This window comes from Plecotus auritus (assembly GCF_963455305.1).
Source record: "Plecotus auritus genome assembly, chromosome: 6".
NCBI classification, from domain to species: domain Eukaryota; kingdom Metazoa; phylum Chordata; class Mammalia; order Chiroptera; family Vespertilionidae; genus Plecotus; species Plecotus auritus.
The window spans coordinates 47,711,297-47,737,750 of NC_137773.1; the positions used below are offsets into that span (position 1 = coordinate 47,711,297).

Genomic DNA, 26,454 nt, shown 5'->3' on the forward strand with positions numbered 1-26,454 from the left:
GTAAGAGAGTTTTCCAACTATCTGTGTGTGTTAGAGAAATAAATCTCACTGTTCCAAAAATCCCTCTCCAATTGGAATCTGAAAAATGGGTTACTATTTAAGGACTCTCCAACTAAAAGAATCCTCTTCGTAGGGTTTCTGGGACCTCAACACCAAGAAACTGGATTTTTTTAAAAATCCTGTTAGTGAGGTATGTATTGAAAGGCTAAGGGTCTTAACTGCACCTCTTTCCACACCAGTGTCAAAGGGGACTCGCATTGCAAAAACAGACAGGTGGGAAACTTTCAGGCCTGCTTTCCCCTCCCAGAATCTCCATCCGTTCCCATCACCAGAGGTTTCAGTTGCCAGGGACTACCCAAGGAGCAGTCCCAGGAGCGGTACTTGTGTCATGGGAAGAGCTTCCCATTTCTGCTGTCCCTCAGATATTTGCTTGGGAGCTGCTGTGGTGGTGGGTTTTTTCCTTTTTGCTTTCGGAGTTGTTGTGGTGGTTGTCTTTATTTGCCTTGAGTCAACCTGAACAGCGTGATGTTAAGCCCTTTTAAGAAATATATCTGGAGTGACAACATATTGGATACATGAAAGGATCTCAATCTAAAATGGAGCCGGAGGATAGGAAATGAAGAATCTCATGCATTTGCCCTCAAACAACTGAGAGACCAATTTCCCTCAGTTGCCTGATTTAGGGAAAACTGGAAGTTTTCTCCTGACCAATAAACATCGGCCAAGTACCTCTCCCTATCCTCAAGCCAATGAGCTTAGCTAATACTCTGGCTGGACTTCCCCCTCTTTGCACTCCTTGCCCATAAGTACAGCCCACCCCAAGCCCTCAACAGACTCGCCTGAGCTTGCTACAGTTAGTATCTACAAATTGCAATCCCTCTGCTATTCCCAAATAAACGCAATTTCTGGTCATCTGAGCTTGCCTCAGTTTATCTTTTTATTTAAGTTGCCAGATACTAGTATAGATGCAGTTATCCTATAGTTTTATGTTTTTAAATAATGCTCAAGTCCACCTGGAATTCATTTTTGTATAGTGTATAAAATGAACAACTAACCCTTTGCTTTCATAACAGAAATGGAACTTCTCCATTGCAAACCAAGCAAGTGTCTGCATACAGCATCCTAAGATTGTGTGAACTCTCCTTTGTTGCTGATACATTTGTATTTTCTTACACCAAAATCACAGTTTAACTACTATGCCTTTTTCTTACATGTGTGTACATGTATATACTTTACATTTATACTTAAACCTTTTTATTCTGGCCAATTAATCCCAACTTTACTAGCCTGTGAAAGTCACACAAGGTTACTCTAAACCCTATATGTATAAAATAATTACTATCTTAATTACATAAGTATTTCCAAACTCCATAATATCTAAACCACAAATTTCATGTGTGTGTTATGGAATAAGAAAGCTAGAGAATAAGAGAAGAGAAAAGAAAATGTACTATGGTGACCCACAGCCCTTTTTTGAACTGACAGACCTCCATTTCAGGATATTTGAAGAACTGCGAATAAGAAGACAGACAGTGTCCCATCTGACTTGAAATTCAGGACATTGCTTTTAATCAACCAAGTCAATCAACTTTTCATATCTATATATATAAAAGGCTAAGTGACCATAACATCCGAAACAACCGAACAGACAACTGAACAGGCTGTGTGGGGCAACCAGGCTGGCAGGGAGATTAGTGAGGGGCGACCAAATGACTGAGCAGCAGGCTGTGTGGGGTGACCAGGTCAGCAGGGGGGTCAGTGAGGGGCGACCAAATGACTGAGCAGCAGGCTGCGTGGGGCAACCAGGCTGGCAGGGGTCAGTGAGGGGCGACCAAACGACCGAGCAGCAGGCTGCGTGGGGCGACCAGGTCAGCAGGGGGGTCAGTGAGGGGCAACCAAACGACCGAGCAGCAGGCTGTGTGGGGTGACCAGGCTGGCAAGGGGGTTAGTGAGGGGTGGCCAAACGACTGAGCAACAAGCTGCATGGGACTACCAGACCTGCAGGGGGGGGCAGTTGGGGCAACCAGGTTGGTGGGGGGGAAGTTGGGGGAGACCACGCCGGCAGGGGGTGCAGTAAGGGGCGACCAGACTGGCGGGGGTGCACTAAGGGGCGACAAGGCCAGCAGGGGTGGGCAGTTGGGGGCGACTATGCCTGCAGAGGGGCAGTTGGGGGTGACCAGGCCAGCAGGGGGGGCAGTTAGGTGCAATCATGCAGGCAGGCAGGTGAGCAGTTAGGAGCCAGTGGTCCCAGACTGTGAGAGGGATGTCTGACTGCCGGTTTAGGCCCGATCCTGCGAGGGGTCCCAGATTGGAGAGGGTGCAGGCTGGGCTGAGGGGACCCCCCCCCCCCGCCCATGCACAAATTTCATGCACCGGGTTCTAGTATATATATTATTTCAGAGAGGAAGGAGAGGGAGAGAGAGATAAAAACATCAATGATGGAAGAGAATCATTGACCGGCTGCCTCCTGTCCACCCCACACTGGGGACTGAGCCCTCAACTGAGGCATGTGCCCTGACCAGAATTGACCATGACCTCCAGGTTCTTAGGTTGACACTCAACCAACTGAGCCACACTGTTCAGGGTCTTTTTAACTTAACCCTCAAACATGCTTCCAAGTTACATCTTCTGATTCTAAGACAGCAGATGTACTACCACTGGAGCCATATTTACTCAGATGATCTAATTTTCTAATCATAGAGGAATTCTTAGCTTGTCATTGTGACCTAATAAATGGGGAAAAAACCAATTCAGAATACCTGTCAAGGTACAGTTGACCCTTGAACAACGTGGGTTTGAACTACGAGGATCCACTTATATTTTTCAATAAATATACAGTCTGCTTTCCATCTCCCTGGGTTCACATCCATAGATTAAACCAACCTGGCAGGTTGGGAATCCTCAGATGTGAAGGGACAACTGTTTGCATTGTTCTACACTATTTTACATAAGGGACTTGAGCATCATGGATTTTGGTATCTGTAGGGGTCCAGGACCCAATCCCCCGTGGATCCCGAAAGACTATTGTGCTTACTTTATTCGTATTTATCCACTCAACATAGTACATAGGATATAAAATAAAAGTTAGAGAAAATCATGAGATGCTAGATCATTTTTGAGTTTTTGTAGAGAGAAGGAATGCATTTCATTAGTTGTATGAGATAAAGTGTTTTTAACACACTTGTAATGTACAGTGGATTTTCTATCTCAGGTAAGATTTCTTTGAAATAAGCAACTTAAGAAAGCCTTTCTCAAATACAGATTACTAAAACACATCTTCTGGAATTGAATATAATAGAAATATATTTTAAGATGAATAATAATACCTATAGATATGGGGGGTATATTATAACTTATGTAAAAATGCTTGGTGCACATTGGCTTTTTAAAAGACGTTAGTCACTTTTACCTAAAAAACAAACTAGAAATTTCAATAAAACAAATATCTTACAGTATAGCATTTTCAAGACATTTAAGTAAGGGATCACAAAAATCAAGTTTCTTATATAAAGAGTTTTATTAACCAGGCAGTTGAACTTAAAGAAAAACTTTTTTTTTTGATGCTATTTATCTATTCTGTTTACTATTAAATTCTCAAGCTATGTTTGATACTCTTTTCATGGTCTGTCTCCAATAACATTGTCAAACTCTTCATAAAATAACACTATGATTTGTAACCCTACTTAGAATTTGGGTAATCTCATTATGTATTTAGAAAGTCAAGGGGCTTCCTCTTAAGAATACAATTAATACTTCCCAGATAAACATTAGTACTACTCTGCTACTATAAGAAACATACCCACTATCAATAAAAAACAAGCTCACTGAGGATGAAAAAAAGAGTTATAGACTCATTTTCTCTTACTCATATAAACTTATTAGGGCTTACAATTAATTTGTGAAATTGTTCTACATCAACCTTAATTTCAAAGCTTCATTTCTACCTCATCAGTAACCTCACACATCACCTCTGTTAACAAAGCAACTGGCTTTTTAAATGTGATGTCTCATAGTTCTTATTTACAATCTAATCACATCATTGATTTTAGTAATCTTTCAGTAAGAGTGATTATTAATGCTGTCAAAAGCAGAAGCTGGGATTCAATATATTTTTTTTATAAACCTGGATAATTAGAGTAAGCCTAATAATGTGACTCTAGAGGCCTCTGGGTAATTAGAACTTTCCTGTGGTTGAGTATTAATACAGTAAAGACACTGTCTTCACTTAAAATTCTACACACACTCCAAAATGCTTAGTTATAAAAGCCACAGATGGTTAAATAAAAATGATAGAAGTATTCACTTATCATAACACAGAGGTAACTAGATTTTTAAAAGTTTTTCAGACTGCAAAAACAACCATATAAAATTTTATCTGATTGATTTTCCTTCTATAATTTAACAGCCATAAGATGTATTTTGTCTATAAGGGGAAAAAAAACACAACTAAGGCTATCACCTTTTTACTAATTCAAGTGTGTATTTAATACACTATGGAATTGAACAATGTTCTGAAAAACAAAACAGGATAAAATAAATGTGAAAAGGATAAAGACATTTTGGAAAATCAGATTTTTCAATATCCAAAGCAATGAAAGAAAAGTGTAAGATGAGGTAATGCATTTTGATTTATAGAAAAAGAGGCCATGATGTAATAAAGATTGTCATTCTTAATCAGATTATTTATTTGATTCTGAAGGAAGGTGTGGAACAAAATATAAACCCAAAGGACTATTTATTTATCACTAAAAGATAACAGGAATGTTAGTATGTTCAATGTTCATCACTACCACCTACCCATACTCAAGAAAAATATATATATATTTGCAAGCAGTATCAAACACCATTGCCTAATTTAAAAATATTCTTAGACCTCCTATTGATCAATATCTCTTATAGGAAGGGTGAGAGTTAGCATCTGGACTGAAACAGAACTATTAGAAAATGATACTATGAGCATTAGGATGTATAATTCATGTTGCTTTCATTTGCTCAGACCATTGTAAAAATCCATAAATCATTTTCTTGTTCATGTATTGCTTAAGTGCAATTTGTCATTTTGCATTAGAGGGCTGCTTCAGTTCATCAGTGCTTTTAATTCACTGTCTAGAGTTTAACAAAATGCTGGCCCTGTCTGATCACTTGGAAAGACACTGAAGCATGAAGCCACACCAATGTTAACTAGGTGAAACAAAATAGAGAACATTTCTACTTTGAATATCAAATAAAACTTCATGGAATATTTAGTATTCTCAGTATCCCCCCAAAACATGGTTGGTTTATTCTCTGTGGGTTCAAAGCCTTAGAACACAGTAACTGAAGAATTACCTGAAAGCTTACAATAGCATAGGCTACACTCACTCTTCAGAATAAAAGCTAACCATCTGTGGTATTGGCTCCAAAGCTTTGCCTTCCCACCTCGCCTTAGGTTACACTGCCACAAACAAACCTATTGCATGGTTACCCTTAAAAGATGCAATGCAGCCCAGGTCCTTTGCGTTTGCTCTCTGCACTCTCCTTGCTGGAAATGACCAGTGCCCAGAACCATCCTGCTCAATCCTGGATGAGCCTGGAGTTTGAAATACTCTTTATTGACAATTTTAATTTTTTGTCTTCCATTTCTTTAAAAAAAAAAAAAAGTCTTCTCTCAAGGCTCTGGGCACACTGCAATAACAAGAGGATTTAGAAACAAATTGCTTTCAAGTCAAGTTAAGTCACTGCAAACACTCATTTATCCAAACGCTGGTTAACAAACGGGTTTCCCTCCCGCCTTTCCTAGAAAAGGGTAGGGAAGAAAGCAACCTGGTTACCTAGTTTCAGAGTTTGTAACTAGGAATATAAAACGCATGTGTGGGATCCTTAGAGGCCCCCCCCCACCCCCATTTCTGCTGCACTTAGAGCCAATGAAAGAGACGAAGGTGCCTTATCACTCTCATACACCAAGACTTATGAAAATTGATTTTGATAACCTCCCTCCAAATAGCAACCACTTTCCCCTTCTGTTTTAGAATGCCATTTGTTTTGATCCAGATGGTCGGCCCTCCTAGAGGGGCCACCGGGGGAGTTGGGGGGCAGGGTTATGTTCGCTAGAGATTGCTTCTCCCTTTGCCGCCCAGTGATGGGGTGTCCAGGGACACAGTATTATATGAGATCCTGCACTTCAAAGTTCGTCAACTACCTCCGAGGCTATTTATATGCTCATGGCCTCACTCAATTCTGGGTCCACCAAAGAGAGTGAAAAAGAAAAAAGGGAGAGGGGGGGAATCTGCTTGATTGACACAGCAAGGGAGAGAAAAAAACAGTTACACTTAAGAGGCGTTTTCAAACGGCAAATTTAAAGTGTTGTTTTGTTTGCTGGGTGGCAGGGCGGGGCTGTTTAATGGTTTGGGGTTTAGGAGGTAAAGAAGGCTATCAATGCCCACTCTCTGAATCTTGGTTCCCAGCAGAATGCTCTTGCAATTGCCCTTGGCTGGAGTTACCCAGAGGGAAGCGGGCGACTCTGGCAGAAGACCCCGTCGTCACCCCGCCGGTTCCGAGGGTACCTCGGAGACTACAAGTCAGAGAGGCGAGACCTCTGCAGGTCCCGGACCCTCGCCTTCACCGGCCTTTGTGACCCAAGAAATCCTGCAGAGCCCCCAACAGGCGAGCCCTTCCGAGAGAGAGCTCCAAGCAAATTTCTCTGGCTTGCCCTATGCTACTTTTGCCGCTAGGAGGCGCTTGTAACCCACGTTTGCAGAGAGAGTCCTGGTTCAAACACATCTGCTACCAGAAAATAAAAAAATAAAAAGCGGTTCAAGCGTTACAGTGGATGTAGCGGTTATTTACAGGCAAATCTGACCATCTCTCCACACCCTCCTCTCCACCTCAGGAAGCCCTTTGGCTCTCAGCGAACGCCCCAAATCTGCTCAAACTTCATCTGCATTGTGAAAACAAAAACCTCTTCCCCAAATTCTGGATCTGCATTGTCATTCAGCCGCAGGGCTCTCACAAGCAAACACGCACGCACACGCGCGCACACATACAAGTGTTTCCGCACGTACATAGGAAAACATGAGAAAATTACCGTCATTTAAAAAAAAAATGCTCCAGGATTCTGATGAGTCAGCTTGAAGACCTCAAAACCTGTCATTTCAATCCCGCAGTTCTAAAGAAAACGAAGGGGTGGGGGTGTAAAAGTACAGGCGCAATGCCATATTCGTATTCGGATAAACTATAATCTCCTTCTCATTGATCCACAGGTCCTTTGGTAAAGCGCCGCTCCATTCTCAGTAGCAAGACGTGACGCTAAAACCATTTTAACTGCAGCGGTTTCCACTTGGCTTTGGCCAGTCATCAATTTACTGCAGCTGAAAAGGGATTAGCCATTTTTGCTGGCATCCTTTCCTTCTAACCGCTCAAAGGCGGGACCCAACACCACCAAAGAGCTGGGGGCAAGGGGCGCGGGGGGAGGGCGGAGGGGGGAGGGGGGAGGGGGGCAGGGCAGCAGGCACGCACTCGCGGGACTGGTAGGGGCATGGCTCAATCTGCAACCAAGTCCATGGACAATCGCCGTCCTTAATTCCCTGCCAGGCGGGAATGGCAACGTAGCTTGAGGTCGAGGCAACGCATCTCCTTTCCTCGCAGGTCGTGGCGGTGTTACTCTGTCATTCATTACGAGGAAGCCACCAGGGACCCTCCTATCTCGTGGTTTAGGAAGGAAACTGAACAGGGGCTGCTGTAGTGAATCAACAACCCCCTGCCGCCCATTACTTAATATAGAACTATGTTTTAAGAATATTTTTTGTTGGAGAATTGACATGCAATCCTCGCTCTAGCATGGATGAGTTCGCGCTGTATTTTAACTTCACAGGAGCTGGGTGTGTGGACGCGCCGCTTTGCCCCGGCTCCTGGCGAGTGGGCACTCAGAGCTCGCCAAGCGCATCTCCTTTGGGACCCGAGCGTGGGGGTGGGGGTTCCTCTGGGACGCACACCGAGCGGTGCGCCGTGGCCAGGGAGGATGGATTGGAGCACCGGCAAGGTGCCAGAGCGTTGGCCGAAACCCGCAGAAGCACACACATGGGCCCTCGTTTCCACCCCGTCTACCCCGCCACCCCCACCCACTCCCAAGTTCTCAGCCGCCCCGCTGTCCTCATGCAGCGAGCGTGCAAGGATCGCTGGGCAAGAATTGGCGCCCGGGTCTAGCACCGGGGCCGAGGGGGCGGGGGAATCTTGGATTGTCAGAAATAAAGCGGAAAATAAATAGCCTGTGCGCGCCGCCGCCGCCGCCGCCGCGTCGCACTTGGCGGGGAGAGGCGCAGGGCTACCGCAGGCTCCTTGCAGCGCTCGACGGTGCTCGGGTGCCCGAAGCCAGGCGTCGAGCGTTCGCTAGGCTGGAGGCAGAGCTCACATGAAACAAGCCCCTCAGTCTTGGCTCAAAGCGCTCACAGCTCCAGCGAGGTCCCCAGACGAATCACTCTATTTTGTAAGAACATGTGGGTCTGCAATGAAGACGGCAGGAGGTAAGTCTGTAGAGTCTGCAGGTCCATAGTACCGGCCAGCCCTGACCTCCTGGGGTGAGTCCCACCTCCGACCCACACGCCTGTTCCAGGAGGTCCCTGAAGACCCTCACGCTCACTTTGACACAGGCCATATTATATCCGGTTTTTAAAGGCCCTGCCTGTCCCTGCCAGAGCAGCTCCTTACTTAGGTCACCCCTGCCGATTAATGGCCACACTGCAACTTTTTCCCGTTCTCGGTGATTTATTTCCACCATCAGTAGCAAGGAAAATACCTTAAAGGAAAAAGAATGTGAGCGTCATTGGAAACCCCGCTCCTGAGAGAGGATACCGCTACTGTTGTTGCTATTATGATTTCGCAATTGCTGATGCAAACGGGGAAACCTCTCTATTCCCTCTCCATTCCCTGCGGCTGGGGACTGGGAACTTTCCGCGACAGAGTCCCCAGCAAGCGCCTCGGGACCTGCGGGGCGGTTCTCTCTCTCACACTCACACTCACTGCGACCGCCTGGGCGCGGGTTCTATCTCGCCCCGCCCGGCTGCCAGGTGACGCGCCTGCTTGACGGCCAGTTCGGCCAATTAGCCGGGGCTCGGTGGGTGGTGCTCCTCAGAGATTGGTTGGCAGAATGAGGGCGCTGCGCAAAAACAGAGGAGCGTTGCGCTCGGAGCTCAGAAACTGCCAGCCAAGATCACAGGCTCTGAGGCTGAGCCGGAGGAGGGAAAAGACTGGAAGGAAGAGAGACAGCTTAGAGGGAAAGAGGCTTGGGAAGGAAACGGCAGGAAAGAAATCGCTCATCGCACCTACAGAGAGTCAAATGCCGGTGGGAATGAGGACGGAGAGAGACAAGACTGTGAAAGCCAAAAAATACAAATAGAGCGAAAGGAGAAAAAACAAATGCCTAGAACAGTCATCCGGAGAAATGAAGAGAATGAAAGTTTTATGCTGCAGAGCCGTTATATGCTTTTCCGGCACAAAATTCTCTCCCTGCTTTTGAGCCCTTTTGCATTTGCCCGCCGTTGACATTAAGAGGCATGTTCAGCGGTGCCGGCAGCATCTCCTCTTCCTTCTCCTCTTCCTCTTCATCCTCCTCCTCCTCCTTCTTTCCCTCCTCCTTCTCCTCCCATCAGCAGGAAGACAAACCGAGGACAGTCTTGAAATATCGAAATTTCCTCCTTGGGATTTGCCAGCGTCGCGTTGCGCCAAGACTGTCGGAATAAAGGACGCTGATTATTGTATTATTATTTTATTAATTGGTCAGTGGGAAGATTACAGATGAGGAAAGGGGACGCCTGCTACTCTTCCTGCGCTAAGATTGAAAAATGAGGCTGAACTGGGGGAAGCCCTAAAATGAAGCAAAAAGAATAAGATTTTTAAGGACAGAAAGCCACAGGATCCCTCCCCCCCCCCCCCCCACACACACAGAACACTTTTATTTGTATTTAAATTTTTTCTCGTGCTGGTGGGGGAGGTGATTGGCTGGCTGCGGGAAGCTGCTTCCTTTCCCTTTGGAGATGATTGTGCTATTATTTTTTGCCTTGCTCTGGATGGTGGAAGGAGTCTTTTCCCAGCTTCACTACACGGTGCAGGAGGAGCAGGAACATGGCACTTTCGTGGGTAATATCGCGGAAGATCTGGGCCTGGACATTACAAAACTTTCGGCTCGCAGGTTTCAGACGGTGCCCAACTCTCGGACCCCATACTTGGACCTCAACCTGGAGACCGGGGTGCTGTACGTGAACGAGAAGATCGACCGGGAGCAAATCTGCAAGCAGAGCCCCTCCTGCGTCCTGCACCTGGAGGTATTCCTGGAGAACCCCTTGGAGCTGTTCCGGGTGGAGATCGAAGTGCTGGACATTAATGACAACCCCCCCTCCTTCCCGGAGCCGGACCTGACCGTGGAGATCTCCGAGAGCGCCACGCCAGGCACCCGCTTCCCTTTGGAGAGCGCATTCGACCCGGACGTAGGCACCAACTCCTTGCGCGACTATGAGATCACCCCCAACAGCTACTTCTCCCTGGACGTGCAGACCCAGGGGGATGGCAACCGATTCGCCGAGCTGGTGCTGGAGAAGCCGCTGGACCGAGAGCAGCAAGCGGTGCACCGCTACGTGCTGACCGCGGTGGACGGGGGAGGAGGGGGAGGAGGAGGTGAAGGAGGGGGAGGCGGCGGAGGAGGGGGCCTGCCCCCCCAGCAGCAGCGCACCGGCACGGCCCTACTCACCATCCGAGTACTAGACTCCAACGACAATGTGCCCGCCTTCGACCAACCCGTCTACACTGTGTCCCTACCAGAGAACTCGCCGCCGGGCACGCTGGTGATCCAGCTCAACGCCACAGACCCCGATGAGGGCCAGAATGGCGAGGTGGTGTACTCCTTCAGCAGCCACATTTCTCCCCGGGCGCGGGAGCTCTTCGGACTCTCCCCGCGCACAGGCCGGCTGGAGGTGAGCGGCGAGCTGGACTATGAAGAGAGCCCGGTGTACCAAGTGTACGTGCAAGCCAAGGACCTGGGCCCCAACGCCGTGCCAGCGCACTGCAAGGTGCTCGTGCGAGTGCTGGATGCTAACGACAACGCGCCGGAGATCAGCTTCAGCACCGTGAAGGAGGCGGTGAGCGAGGGCGCGGCGCCGGGCACGGTGGTGGCTCTGTTCAGCGTGACCGACCGCGACTCAGAGGAGAACGGGCAGGTGCAGTGTGAGTTGCTAGGGGATGTGCCGTTCCGCCTCAAGTCTTCCTTCAAGAATTACTATACCATCGTGACCGAGGCCCCTCTGGACCGAGAGGCGGGGGACTCCTACACCCTGACCGTGGTGGCTCGGGACCGGGGCGAGCCGTCGCTCTCCACCAGTAAATCGATCCAGGTGCAAGTGTCAGATGTGAATGACAACGCACCGCGGTTCAACCAGCCGGTCTACGACGTGTATGTGACTGAGAACAACGTGCCGGGCGCCTACATCTACGCGGTGAGCGCCACGGACCGCGACGAGGGCGCCAACGCCCAGCTAGCCTACTCGATCCTCGAGTGCCAGATCCAGGGCATGAGTGTCTTCACTTACGTGTCCATCAACTCCGAGAACGGCTACCTGTACGCCCTGCGCTCCTTCGACTACGAGCAGCTCAAGGACTTCAGCTTCCAGGTGGAAGCGCGGGACGCCGGCAGCCCCCAGGCGCTGGCTGGCAACGCCACCGTCAACATCCTCATCGTGGATCAGAACGACAACGCCCCTGCCATCGTGGCGCCCCTGCCCGGGCGCAACGGGACGCCCGCGCGCGAGGTGCTGCCCCGCTCGGCGGAGCCGGGTTACCTGCTGACTCGAGTGGCCGCGGTGGACGCTGACGACGGGGAGAACGCCCGGCTCACCTACAGCATTGTGCGGGGCAACGAAATGAACCTCTTCCGCATGGACTGGCGCACCGGGGAGCTCCGCACAGCTCGCAGGGTGCCGGCCAAGCGCGACCCCCAGCGGCCTTACGAGCTGGTGATCGAGGTGCGCGACCACGGGCAGCCACCTCTGTCCTCCACCGCCACCCTGGTGGTGCAGCTGGTGGATGGCGCTGTCGAGCCCCAGGGCGGGGGCGGGGGCGGGGTTGGGGGGTCTGGGGAGCACCAGCGCCCCAACCGCTCTGGCGGCGGGGAGACCTCGCTGGACCTCACCCTCATCCTCATCATTGCTCTGGGTTCGGTGTCCTTTATCTTCCTGCTGGCCATGATCGTGCTGGCGGTGCGTTGCCAAAAAGAGAAGAAGCTCAACATCTACACGTGTCTGGCCAGCGATTGCTGCCTCTGCTGCTGCTGCTGTGGCAATGGGGGCTCGACCTGCTGCAGCCGCCAAGCCCGGGCACGCAAGAAGAAACTCAGCAAGTCAGACATCATGCTGGTGCAGAGCTCCAACGTAACCAGCAACCCTGCCCAGGTGCCGGTGGAAGAGTCCGGGGGCTTTGGCTCCCATCACCACAACCAGAATTACTGCTACCAGGTCTGCCTGACCCCTGAGTCCGCCAAGACCGACCTGATGTTCCTTAAGCCCTGCAGCCCTTCTAGGAGTACGGACACTGAGCACAACCCCTGCGGGGCCATCGTCACCGGCTACACTGACCAGCAGCCCGACATCATCTCCAACGGAAGCATTTTGTCCAACGAGGTAAGGCTGAAGCGCAAGGACCACCATCTCTCATCTCCTCCATCTGAAAGTCTCCTCTAGCCTGGCCCCTGTTATTTCTGGTGCACTGTGTATTTATTTTTAGGATATTAGCTTATTTGTATCTTTGTGGGGGGTAACAAGGGGGGGATCACCCTCTTCCACCCCTTTGTGTGTAATCTAAACTAAGTGTTGTCCCTTCTTTTTTGCGCTCCACCCCTCCACGTTTATTTTCATTTCCTACCCCTGGTGCCTTGCCACCTTGGACTTTCTTTCTTCCCTCTGGCATCTTTGCTTTAAAATTCCAACCCCCTCTCGGTCCTTTCCCTTCTCAGAAATCTGGGAATGAAGGGGCAAGTGGGCGGGGACAGAGGGAAATGGGGTGGAGGAACTTGCTGGCACTGGCAAAGGTCTTTTTTTCTTTGCGTCTGTCTCAGGCGTTAATAAAGTTCATTGTTTTGCCCTGTTTATCGATGCTTTCAGTCGCGTGTAAAAGTAAGCTATAGATTGTCTAACTTTGCACAGTTGTCTAAACTCGAATGCATGTTGTAGTGAACGAGTTATCAGATTCCTGTCCTCTGAACTCGGGTTGCAGAAAAGCCTTCAGTTCTGTTCTGGACAGCATTTACAGATGCTCTTGAAGCCGAAGGCCCACACAGTGTGAATTTGAATGAAGTTGCTTTGGCACAAGCCCCTGTAAGCATAAACTAAACGGAAGGCTTAAACAATTGTTGTCTTAAATATATCTCCTAGCTAATAATCACCTTCTTGCCACTGTTTTTGATAAATCACTGCTGTTGGCTTTCTTCATCAAAGGATTTGGCTTGTCAGTTCTGATTTATTCTTAAAAGATGGAGAAGTGGCAAAGTTGGAGGGAGGGAGAGAGGGAGGGAGAAGGGGGAACGGAGTTGATTTATATCAAAGAAAGTTTGGACCAGAAGAGGTGTATGGGTGGTGGAGGTGGGAGGAGGATGCAGAGGGCCTTTGGAAGGGGAAAGATTTTGGCGGGAGGGAAAGTTATGAACTCCTTTCTTGACAGGTTATTTTATTTATTTGAGTCTTAGATATTATTAATTGACTTTCATGAATATTTGTACAGCTCATTTGTATCTTAAGCACATTTTGAAAATAAACAACAAAATAATTCCATAAAACATCCAAACTTTTGCTTATTGAGCGTGCTGTTTTTCTTGTGTCAACCAGTATACACCTAAACACTTTTTTAGGCCATTGTAAGAAAGACTACAGAGTATAACTAGGTTGACTCTGTTCTAGACAATCGTTTATGAGCCCCAGCTATGAGGTCATTTGCATTCTGTCCTAAAAAACACCCACACATTTAACATTGGCCCTTTATACCTGCATTTTTTTAACCTTTACTGAAAATCTAGACTGAGGTGTCTTTTCATATCTCCGTGCCCTTACCCAGCAATTGGGCTGAGATCTTAGGACAACATAGAAATTCATAAAAATGTACACAATTACTTAAGCTAGAATTAGTTTCTAACCTCAAAAGCAGACTATTAGTTAACCCTTAGCATTCAAAGGCTCTTGATTTATTTATTTTTTTTCTAGACTAAACATCAGCGAGCAGAGCTCAGCTATCTAGTTGACAGACCTCGCCGAGTTAACAGGTATGGACTCACGTTTTACTTCCTAGCTTGGTGTATGGACAATCTACTACCTATTGCAAGCAAGAATTAGGTATATTATTCAATAATATAATATAAAACATATAAAGTATTTCCAATTAAGGCAGGACATAAATACTAATTAAGTTGGGTTTCCTACTTAATACATTAAAATATGGGTATCTTGTTATATACAAGTTTCTAAATATTTTTGAATATTTTGTCAGTTTTCACCCCTACACTGTTTCTGATGGTCTTCCTAACTGTTCCAGGTATATATACACACCTGCTGTATAAAATGATATAAACATATGCTTAGCCCCAATCATAGAATTTCTATTGCCTAAGCTTTACATGCCTTACAGGGCTCAAACTGACTGCTCATGCTCAATTTTAAAGAGTTAGGCTTCAGCTTATGAAAACAAGCTTTATGCAGAAATAAAGCCAACTCAGAGGTCTCTGAATCTGCAGCGCCACCTGCGACCATGTGGTGGCAGAAGAATGTTTTGTGTGTAACTTCACCTTTTTTATTCTAATGTTCACATTTTTGTACTTCTAGTTCTGCATTCCAGGAAGCCGACATAGTAAGCTCTAAGGACAGTGGTCATGGAGACAGTGAACAGGGAGATAGTGATCACGATGCCACCAACCGTGGCCAGTCAGCTGGTAAGTGTGATCAAAGAGCAATCTAAATGCTGGCTTTTATAGTTAAAAAAAAAAATCTAGAAAAGATGATGTCCTAGGTAAATTTTTTTTGGTAAATTTAATGTTGCTACCTCTACAGAAAAGGACTGTGCCATCCTATGTTGATAACTGTATACTCAAAGAGGATTATAAAAATTCAATGTTCCTTTGGAGAGTTAAAGTTAGAAATTCATTGTGGAATATATTAGAATTTGAAATATTTCTTCCTTATGTAATGTGCTTTAATGAAATTATAATGCATGCAAAAAGCCATAGATCTCTCACCTGGGCCAGTCCCCAGTCTTCAGTCAATTAAGATATTATTAGACTTGTTTGTGGATGAGGTAAGTGAAGATGAATGAAATTGATTGACCTGTACAAGGTCACAAGAGGCTAAGTGGATAACTGGGACTGGAACCCACATTTCTTTCCATACAGTGCATTTTGCATGCCACCAAGTAGTGAATGTGAGAACAGATGGTGATTAAAAGTCATAAATAGGCCGAGAGCAGGATTTCCAACCTTGGGTTCTTAGGCTTCGGAACATTAGCAAACATTTGATAGTGTGTATTTCCTGAAGTATGTTAGGTTTCCTTGTATTTTCAACAGGGTCCATGACCTGTCAAAATGTTGGATGCCATGTGTATTTATATGTGGGCTTAATGGTAGTCACTGATATGGTCGCAATGGGATTCATATATTTCATTTTACTTTATATATTTTGCTTTAGTTTTTCCATATGAATTTATTCTTGAAATTTTATAGGACCCTGAGAACTCTAATTACTCTTTCATAAAGGAAACACTTAAGAGAAATAAAATGTGTACCTTAACATAATGAAAATAATCTCATAGAGTTTGGATTTTCTTTCCCTTTCATTTGCACTTCAACTGAAAGGGTGCTTGTTAATTTTGTTTTCTTTTACTTTTTATTTTCTGATCAAGTTTTGTGTTTATCTGACACATAAGAAAATGGAAAGTCAACTTTGGTAACTTCTAAAAATGTCCATCATTGGATCGTCTCTAGGTTCAACTTCTTTGGCTTGCGATTTGAGCTTTATTTTGATTAATGATGTAAGCATAGAGTGATAGGGTCCTTGTCTTCAAGGCAGCGTTGGTCCTCGAGAGCACCCATTCCTCAACACACTTGGTGGCCCTCTGAATGGGGCTGAGGCAGTGTGTCAAAGGGCAGTACACGCCCCGCGGTCGCCTGGCAGCAGTGGCCGCTGCAAGCCTAAGACTGGGCTAATGTTGCTGTGTCTGAGGCCGCCTTAGGCTTGGGAAACACAGGCAGGAGGAGGTGCAAAAAGGCTGCTCAAGGGTCTCTTTATTTTGCTGCAAGTCATTAATATGCAGACCTAATGAGACTTGAGAATTGCCAAGAATCCCCGGAGGTCCCTGCCCCTTGCAGGCCTTCACGCTAAGTGAACAGAGCATCTATTTAGTGTCTGGGAACCTGACAACAAACCAGATCTTGCCAGAAGTTTATATTGGAGTACAAAGTCCCTTTCACTTTTGGCCTATATATGGCATATGATTTATTGTTATCTTTAAGAAGCTGTACATTTAGAATCGTGCATTCCTATTCTTTTCTCGGAGTGTCTAACTTAACAGTCAGCCTTTTAAAACTTTTAAAACAAAATCTTGAATATAAAAAACTGAGTATCTGCTGAATGTTCCCTGGGATGCATTTTATACCTTTCCAACTCTACCACTTTGCTTTTTTTTCTTTTCTTTTCTTTTGTTTTTTTGCTTTTTTTTTTTTCTTCCTGGGGCTCTCCAATCTCAATAAACATTTCAATTAGTTTAGTCCCTCAGAGATAATGAGCTATAATCACCTAACCAAAGAAAGAGAAATGAATAAACACCTGCAAAAAGCACTGAACTTGGAAGGTGGGTGGGAATATATTCCTGCCCATGCAACTTCCAGTAGCTATTTTATTTCACAGGCACTCGGTGTTGCCATTTTGGGATGTTTCTTTCCATTGTTTGAGATGTCAAAGCATTAAAAGAAAAATGGAAATACTAAACTATGTTCTGAAAAACATTTTTTAAAAGTAAGGCAGTTTTTCTTTTTCTTTATCAAAATGGCCATTCCCCCCCGCCCCCATCCTTATGTTTTTAAACATGTAAAAGTAGTACAGAATCTACAATCTGTGTATTTCATTAACAGTTTAGAGGGCAGCCACTACATACTGGGCACAAGAATAGCTGTTTCAGAATTGGAACTACACACTTTTATTAAAAGTAATGGCACCTTTGTGTGCTGAATTGCAGTCAGTTTTAATATGTCTAATTTCATTGTAAGAATGATTTTGAATGTTTTCTTTTTAAGTATACAATCCTAAGTGCAGAGAATTAAAATGCATTTACTTAATGCTTTTTTTCCAGTCAAACTGATGTTGTGTATTATAAACCCACATAAAAAAGCTAAAGTATTTTCTATAAGTTAAGCCCATTTCAGTATACCCACTTCATTTCATTGAAAAGCCAGGTATTAACGATCTTCCAATGTTGCAATATTTAGAAAATATTCAAAGCACATGCATTTTCAGGTTTAGGATATTAAAACATTTCGTACTAATAAGCAAATCTCACTCAGCTGGATTTTAAGGGGGAAAAGGTTAGATTATCAAGGGAAAATAACTCTGGAAAGATATAGAAATCTGAATTTTCTCCTTTAGTTTGCACTGCATTCCATACTGCATTTCATACACTATTTGGCTTAGTGCTTCACCTGTTTAAACTTCCTAACTTCTTTATTCCCACGTTCTTTTTCTATGTTAACATTACTATATATGCACTTATTTAGATATGCCTTCTATTTATTCTTCTATGAATAGTTTTCCTTTTTTGTTCTCCCCCTCCCCCCACTTGTCCTCTTTCTAAGCCATTTGAAGTCACAATCTTGTTCATAGAAGGGCTTTAAACACAGAGGCAGCCGCACAGAGAATCACATAAGCTTTTTCAGCTTTCCACTGCACTTGGATCCTGTGTAAAATTCCTCAGATGTACAACTGCTCTGTGGGACTTTTTTTTTTCTATAGCCTTGTCAAGGTGCTTTCCATGTCTTTTTCGGTGCACTATTGATGTATTGGTCAGATATGGCAAAAGTCCAAGGAGATGTGGTAAATGCATGCATAAATCATCACAAGAAGCAAAACTGATTAATCACAGCTGAACTAGCCAAAGAAAGTCAAGGTGGATTTTAAAAGAAATATATTTTCAATTTTGTTTATTTTATCATTAGATTAAGAGATAGGCTTTTTTTTTCTCATTTAGACTACTGGTACAACATTTTTTGTTGTATATCCTTAAACATTTTAATATTATTGGGGGTACAACTAAGGCGATCTATTAAGTTGTAAGAAGTTGCTTTTTAATTTAAAATTCAATGTGCATAATACTAGAATTAACTATGAATTTATTTTTCATAATTGTGGCTTCTGAAAAAATATATTGAAGAGGAGAACCCTAATAAGTGATTCTGTTAATGTTACTTGTTATGGTTTACCTCAAAATGTCAAATTGCTCTTAATTTTTTCAGTTATGAGGGAACTTAGCATCTAAATGTATTTATTTCTTAACTAATTATTATGAGATTGATACATAATACATGGTCAAATTTTGGCTATAAATTTTTAAAAAATGATTTGAATTATCATTATAAACTAGTAGATAAATTATATCATGAACTGTATTAATATCAGTAAGAGAATCCTTGAATTACCATAAATGTAAATTTCCCTTTCCAAAAACTCCAAGAATTTAGAGACTGGCAAAGTTTTTGGCTTTATAAATAAATTGAATTACACCATTGTTTGCAAAAACTCACTAAGGTTTGTGGTGAAAGTCTGAGCTACAAAGATTTGTAATTAGAAAAATACATGACAAAATATTGAGAGAAAATGGAAAAAAAATATAAACATTTTGAAAAAATAGGTAGAGAAAAATTATGATGGACATGTTTTGAATTTTATGTTTCATTTATGTTGATAAATATCTGCCTCCAAACCACATTATCCTAAAAATTATAGCAATTTTTATGGTTATAATTAATATCTCTTAGTTTCCAGTGTTATGTGGTCAAAGGAAGACTAGAAATTTCCTCAAAAAAATTAAGTGTTGATTTTCTTTAAAATTAACTTATCATATTTGAAAATAATAAACATCTTTTATGAAGGCTTGGTGCATGAGAAATGTACACATAGTCTTGTATTATTACATTCATCAGGAAACAGTACAAGTTAAATACAAATCTAAAATCTTTGAAATTATAATTTGTTCTCAGTGGTAATATCACTGTCTCCAACTATAAGGGACAAATTACTTGCCAGTTATAAAAGACATATTTTAAAATTTGTCTAAATATATCTGTGCATAACAGGCAGTCTATCACATCAGCTGTTAGGCCTTGTAGAACAGATTATTTCTGAGAAGTGAAGAAAATAAATAAGTAGGAGAAGGAATTGCAAGGGAAAAAAAGATATAAATATATATATGGAAAGAGATTTCTTAGAAACTACCATAAATTCAAAACTGAGGCTTGTTCTGCACTTTTCTGCTATACAAGTTCTATGGGTACTATAGTAACGGCATTTGAATGAGGACAAAAACAAAAAAAAAAAAATCAAGTTAAATTTACTTTCCCTTGGGACTTCAATTTGAGCCATTAAAAAATTCCCCAGGCAATGTGAATGTCACTATGTCATTTTACAATGTCACATGGTAAAATACCTGGCATTCCTTGCATCATGTAGTCATTTATCACAACAAAACTTAAATATACCTCTGCCTACTTGGTCATTAAAATAATATTTAATAGAGCTAGTGATAAATGAAAAAAGATAAAATAATGTTAGTCTTTCAATGGCTCCCTAAGGTGAGGACTGATTATGAGAAAATTTTGCTTCTCAAACTATATATAAAAAAGAAAAAAATCATTTTCAATAAATATTTTATTAGTTATTTTAAATTTATTGATGTACTATTTGTGTTATTAAAATTATGACATTTTTCTTATAAGTAATGTGTACACTTGCTTTACCAGTAAAACTGGTAAAACATATTTGTGCATAATTTGTGACACCTTGTCTTTCCTTCTAGTTATAGAAAGCTGTGTGTTATTACTATGGTAGTTCTACTTGAAAGGATTAGTTCACAAATTTCTCAAGAACATTCTCTACAAGTGTTGTTGTTTTTTTTCCTTCAGTCAAGTAAGATTCTTCCAACAAAAAACTTTATCTTATTCCACCATTGTTCTTTTTATGCATATGTTGTATTATCCGTACAGGTTCTCAACTCATGAAAACTTTATTATATCATCTTAGGGACTTTTAACTAGCTTCTAATATTTAAAAGAGGCAGAACAGCATACACTTCAAGAGAACAAAATGGGCACAGTTGAGTATAAACTACCCATAAAAACAAATTCTACTAAAACTTCCTCCTAATATAATCATCTGCATAATGATGTTGAGAGACCAGTTTATTCAAATTTCTCTGTGTAAGATTATTATATGCATAATTATAGGAATACTTGGGTCCAGGCTCTCAAAATATGTGAAAGATTGTTAGTAGTCTCATCGTATATTTAAAATGGTATTTTCAGTCATGTGATGAAAAATTGTAATAATTCTAAATTTTGCATAAGGTATCCAACTTGATCAGGATCCAATAATACAATTCTATCTTAATATTTGAATAATTCCATCAACTTTGAATTCCATATAACTTGAATTTATTTTTAAAAATAAATAATTTCTGATAATAATATAATAATTTTAGTCTTAATGGTAGTTCCATCTATTACAAATAAAGCCCCCCCCCCCACCATGCACATTATTAATAGGGAGCATTTATAGTATAGTGTGTCAATATACAAATCTCTCTGGTTCTCTAGCTTCCACCTACTTGGTATATCAAGGCATCAAGGACATTCCTTTCCCTCTTCTCTTTTTCTCTCTACATAGCTGAAATAGGATAAAAAACTGACCTCTGATGTCTAGGAAAACACTGACATGTCTTACATGTGGACCTTATCCTGGCTTCAGCTCACGTTTTTGTTCCTCAACAGTTCACTGATCAGTAATTTATTTGCAGGCTTATGCACAGTAACTGTCAATGGAATGTTATAATTGAAGTTAGACTTTGCATTATGTTTAATTTAAATTTAAAAAGTCATTATAAAGTGAGATTCATATGTGATAAGAAGCTTGGTGTTATTTCCTTCAACATAGTTTATGTAATCAATTACTTTTAATTCATAGATAACCTATAGGGTTAGTAATTTCAAAAATTTATTCTCTTTATTTTATATATACAGATGTTAACATATACATGCAAACAAGTAAATTAGTATGTGACAGAATACCATCAGGAATTTAAAACCTAAAACTTGCTCAAGAACTCAAATCACTTATGATGTTTATGAAAGAAACAATCAAGTCTGTTCATTAAATAAATATTACTCTGTTGGTTAAACAAACAAGAAAAACCCCATGCAGACCAGGCATGCATTTGAGTTTCTTACATACAGCCAGTCCTACTCTGGTTATTTCAAATTGACCGTGTTTAAAGACATATTCAATAAATGTGTTACTATGTTTAGTAAAACATTAAAATGCTATTTTGGTTTATGACTTGCTTTTCTGCATTAGTGCTAATTATAAAACTGAATATCAAATAGTATTCCATAGGGCTCAAAATCGTTATGCTTTATTTAAGAAACTGAATGAGATTTTTCAAGCCGCAATCAGATAATATGTAATAGTCTTGTCAATCTATGGGAGACAATGAAACTTGAAATTTGAAATCTTGATACAGCAAATCCTCACTTAACATCATTGATATTTCTGTGAAATGACTTATAATAAACCAGTTATAGCATAGGCCAACTGATAAGAAAAAAAAAGGGTTAAGTTCCTATGACATCTCATTGACATTACAATGAAATGATGCGACATTATTCGCGGACCTGCTGTATTCTAGGATTAGTAAGCAAACTGCGTGTTGACAAGGGCCAGTTCTTTCCAGTATAGAACAAGTAATAAGGTACTTGTCAATAGTATCTGCAGTTGACTCCCATTGCACTTGGTTACCTTGGTTTCACTAATTACAGTCATTTGTTCTGAATTTGTCTAAGTTGGTAAATGATAAGTGGTTTGTAGTAACATGGGCTACTAGAGTGTCATGGAGCATTACCTTTTAGGAAGTAATTTCCCGGGAGCCTAGGGAAGCATGTTCTTGGCCACTCATGAAATCTTATTTCATTCTTGTTATTTACTGGTTTATCAATATGCATGCCCGTTTTCTGCTGAATTTCACTTTTTTGTTTCATGTTCAGATTTCAAAATCTAAGTATCAACTTTCGTGCTTTGCGTATTTTTTTTTTCCAATTTTACTTCTAAGAAAAAAATGTCAGATGATTTATCATCATGAGAGATTGCGGGTTATGAAAACGTAACACAATTTTTTTTTTCTGTTATGAACGTCACCATTGATTTTTAAAAGTATTCATTTTCTTTCTACTCACCATTTCCAAATTATTTTTAAAAATTTAGAGCCAATATGTTTTCCCCAATACAGTGAGTAGTTTAGAAACATATGTCCCAGACACCTCTTTGCCAAAAGCCTTATCCTTAACAAAGTAATACGAAGAGATTTGGGGCCGTTCTCAGGTTAAGACAGGAAAATGGTGAAGACCAGACATTACTCTTTGTGCTGCCTGTAATCTTTCAGGGCTTGCAGCGGGCCACGCTGGTGAATCCTACATCTGCAGTCTCTCTTTCCCCTGCTCACAGGTATGGATCTCTTCTCCAACTGCACCGAGGAATGTAAAGCCCTGGGCCACTCGGATCGGTGCTGGATGCCTTCTTTTGTCCCTTCCGATGGACGCCAGGCAGCCGATTATCGCAGCAATCTGCACGTCCCTGGCATGGACTCCGTTCCAGACACCGAGGTGTTTGAAGCTCCAGAGGCGCAGCCTGCGGCAGAGCGGTCCTTCTCCACCTTTGGCAAAGAGAAGGCCCTTCACAGCACTCTGGAGAGGAAGGAGCTGGAGGGACTGCTGTCTACTACACGAGCGCCTTACAAACCACCATATTTGAGTAAGTATTCTGTAAAAGGCTGTATCAAGCTGTTCCCTTTGAGGGAATAAAGTTCAACACGTCATTCTTCTTAGTAAAAATAGAGTTCAGATGGTCTTCGGAAACAAGGGTACCAGTGACTCCTGGATGCAGGCAGCACTTTCCTATGGGAAAATGAATACTGAACAGGCAGACGGGTTTCTGTGCTAGGACATGGTTGTTGACAACAATCCAAGGCCACAGTTTTGATGTTGCTGAAAACATTTTTCAAATGCTCTTCGTATTTCCTTTGAATATTCCTCTCTTGCTTTCTTGATTTCCATGCTATTTGAAGGGCTTAATCAAGGCAGAAAGACATCTCTTAACATTTGAGTCTCTGAGCGATCTCTTTTCTTATGGATGCCAGCATTATTGCTTAATCACCCTTTACCACAGTAGCATCGAACACATCACCCTACATTCAGAAACCAGTGCAGCCTTTACTTTGACCATTCAGCATGGGTGAGTAAGTAATATGTTGGTGTGGATTCAAGTCTGATTCAAACCCGAGGCACTACGTGATGAGAACATATCAATATAGCAATATTCTTCATTTATTTAAAATAATAGATTCTTCTAACATTGAAACAGATAATTTCACTCATCTCTTTCAATTTTGGGACCATATTCTCTCTAAGTGGTTTATTTTATACAACCACTGTGAAAAATAAAAATGCTTTGAGATTCTCTGCAGTTTATTTTCTTTGAGGATCTTAGAAATGCAATTATACTATTTATTGTCTACTACATAAGAGTCTTTTAGTGGATAATTGCTACTGATAACAATATTTTGGTCAAACCATATGAACTAATATTTCGTGAGGATGCAATTCATAACTAGTCAATCAAAAGATGACGTTTATCTTGTATAGCACACCCATCATACATGATGTCTTCTTACTTTCATTGTCTAGTACAAAAATAAATAAATAAACCCTGGAACCACAAGTTCAAAACAAAAGATGAGATAGATTGCAGATGAAATGGAAGGAAAAAAAGAAAAAGTACTTAAAGGTAGAAGAACACTTATGTTAGTCCTTATGAATATAAATATGAAAGGCATGGATTGAATGCACCGAGCATCTGGCTACTATTCTGGCCGTTGATAATAAGAATACACAAGTGTCATATGACTAAATATCTGCCATTGAATACATACATTGTGATGGCCACAAAGATCAACTGTTGTTTAATGAAGGATCATGTTCAGCTTTTCAAATTATTTAGAAATGTAATTACCCTAGTATGATATAGCAATTTAGGATTTCAGAAACAAAGAATTGTGCCTCCCTACAAATAATTGATAACTGTTTTGATTTATTTTTTAGAGTTATGAAATACAAGGGAAACACAAATACTTACGGAAAGTATTGAAACATCTAATTGAATAATGAAGATGCAATTTGAATGCTAAAGTACTAAAGTTTAACTCACATATCTACACACACTAGTGATTGAAAGTAGCCTAAAATTAAATTTTAAGCAAGGAGGACTATTATGCAGTCTTTGCCCCTCAAACTGAATTCTGGATTTTAAATTTTGTTATCAAAAAACAAGCTTTTCCAAATTTTAAACAATATATTCTCAATTTAAATTAATAATATACATTATAGAGATACATTATCAATGATTTCAACACAAAAAGTCAAAGAGCATATGCTTCATAGTAATTCAAATTTATATTTCTAAATAAATACATATATTTACTTTTGCTATATATCAATTGGTAAGTCTGCATCAAATATAGTGAAAAAAATCAATTCACCTTCTTTTGTTCTTAATGAGTACGGATTTTGAAGTTTTACATTCAGAAGTGAAAATTTAAGCATTTACAAATGTCTTTCTCCACTGACTAGTTTTTCTTTTTTAATTTCAAGTACCACAGTAACAATTTTATTAATGCAAATGTTAATGCTACTTATATTTTAATGAAAATTTCTCTAATTCCTAAGAATCTAGTGTTTTCGTTTAGAAGTCTGATTTTAGGGATTATGAAATATGTTAACTGTTATGTGTGTTGCTAGAAATCAATCAATGTGTCTATTATATTATCAAGAAAATTGCATTTGTTTGCATATCATCCAAATATATATTAGAATAAATTAGTTTTCAATAACTATTTTTTTCTGTTTAGCCAGCTCACATTACTCAAAATTTAGGGGATAGGATGAATTGTGACCTTGATGAAAAATAAGTAGAACAATAGCTATTTTGCTCTTACTTATATTGTCCTTAGTTCTTCATATTATTTTAATCATGTCTGAATACTTTTAAAACTTCTAGTGTTTCATGTCTTCTTAGACTCACACATTATCTTTAAAATTACATCATGGCTCTGATTTAATAGGCATAGTCAATTTTAACCTAATAATGCAAACTATAATCCAAAACCATTCCTGACCATTTTGCCCTCCAAATTCATATGATAATAGTTGTTAAAAGATGTATCATTTATCATTGACAATGAAAATACCCTGATCTTCTAAAGTGAAAAGCACATCCCTTATGTAATTAAAGAAGCTAAAAATTGACACTAATTATTTGCCTTTAATCAGAATGTTTAAATAATTATTAAGGTAGCAGTTTTCCTTTTGCTAAACTTACATTTAGTTTTGTAATGACCATAATGTACATTTTGATGTTAAGAGCAGTAGCTGTATACTTAAAGCTCTAAAAAAAGCTCAATGAGGCTACCGCTGTCATTTATGAAATGATGACAGGAAAATAGTGACATTCTTAATAATACAAATTAGATAATTTTCCATTTCTATACCTCTGATTGCTAAGGTTAAAATTGAAAATGGCAGGAAACCAATTTCTACACAAAAGTACGCATTAAAAAATTGTATTTTGTGTTTATAACCGCATACCTAAATACAGTCATGTTTCCTTTTGTTTAAAGAAAAGATTCATGAGAGTTTACATGATGCATTTAATGAAAAAGAACCTATTTTTTAACAAGGAGTAATTTTGAAAACTCATCTCGTAATACTTGCTCCTCAGTCATGAGCACTTAGTGAACATGCTCTTATTTTTGTTACAATGTTGTCATTTGCTAATACTCTGATAAGTACCAAAGGGACACACTTAAAAATTGAGAAAAGAAATTTAAACACGTAGAATATATTTATCATTAAATAAAGTCAACAAAGTGTTTAGATTTATCTTAAAATGTTAATGAATTTTAGATTATCCTCACCTTAAATTTTTATTAGAGTAATAAAAATACTAAAATCTTACTTTAACTTTTGTTTTCAGAAGATATCTTTTTTATGAGCTGTCTCCTATGTTACTTTATGATGTTCCTTCTACTTGACTGTATGTGGTTTTTTTTTTACATCCTCAGCATTTAAAAAAATGTATATTGTTGAAAGTATTA

General features: G+C 41.1%; 1 protein-coding gene across 2 annotated transcripts in view; it reads left to right on the forward strand.

Annotated features, from left to right (window-relative positions):
* The first annotated feature begins 9,899 nt into the window (after window positions 1-9,899).
* Window positions 9,900-26,454, forward strand: part of PCDH10 (protocadherin 10) — a 38,377-nt gene continuing 21,822 nt past the window's right edge. For both annotated transcript variants that reach the window (XM_080673998.1, XM_080673997.1), the window contains exons 1-4: window positions 9,900-12,638; window positions 14,211-14,269; window positions 14,826-14,932; window positions 22,752-23,057. In XM_080673998.1, the coding sequence (XP_080530124.1) occupies window positions 10,008-12,638; window positions 14,211-14,269; window positions 14,826-14,932; window positions 22,752-23,057 (3,103 nt within the window). In that variant the 5' untranslated portion in view covers window positions 9,900-10,007. The remainder of the gene's footprint in view (window positions 12,639-14,210; window positions 14,270-14,825; window positions 14,933-22,751; window positions 23,058-26,454) is intronic.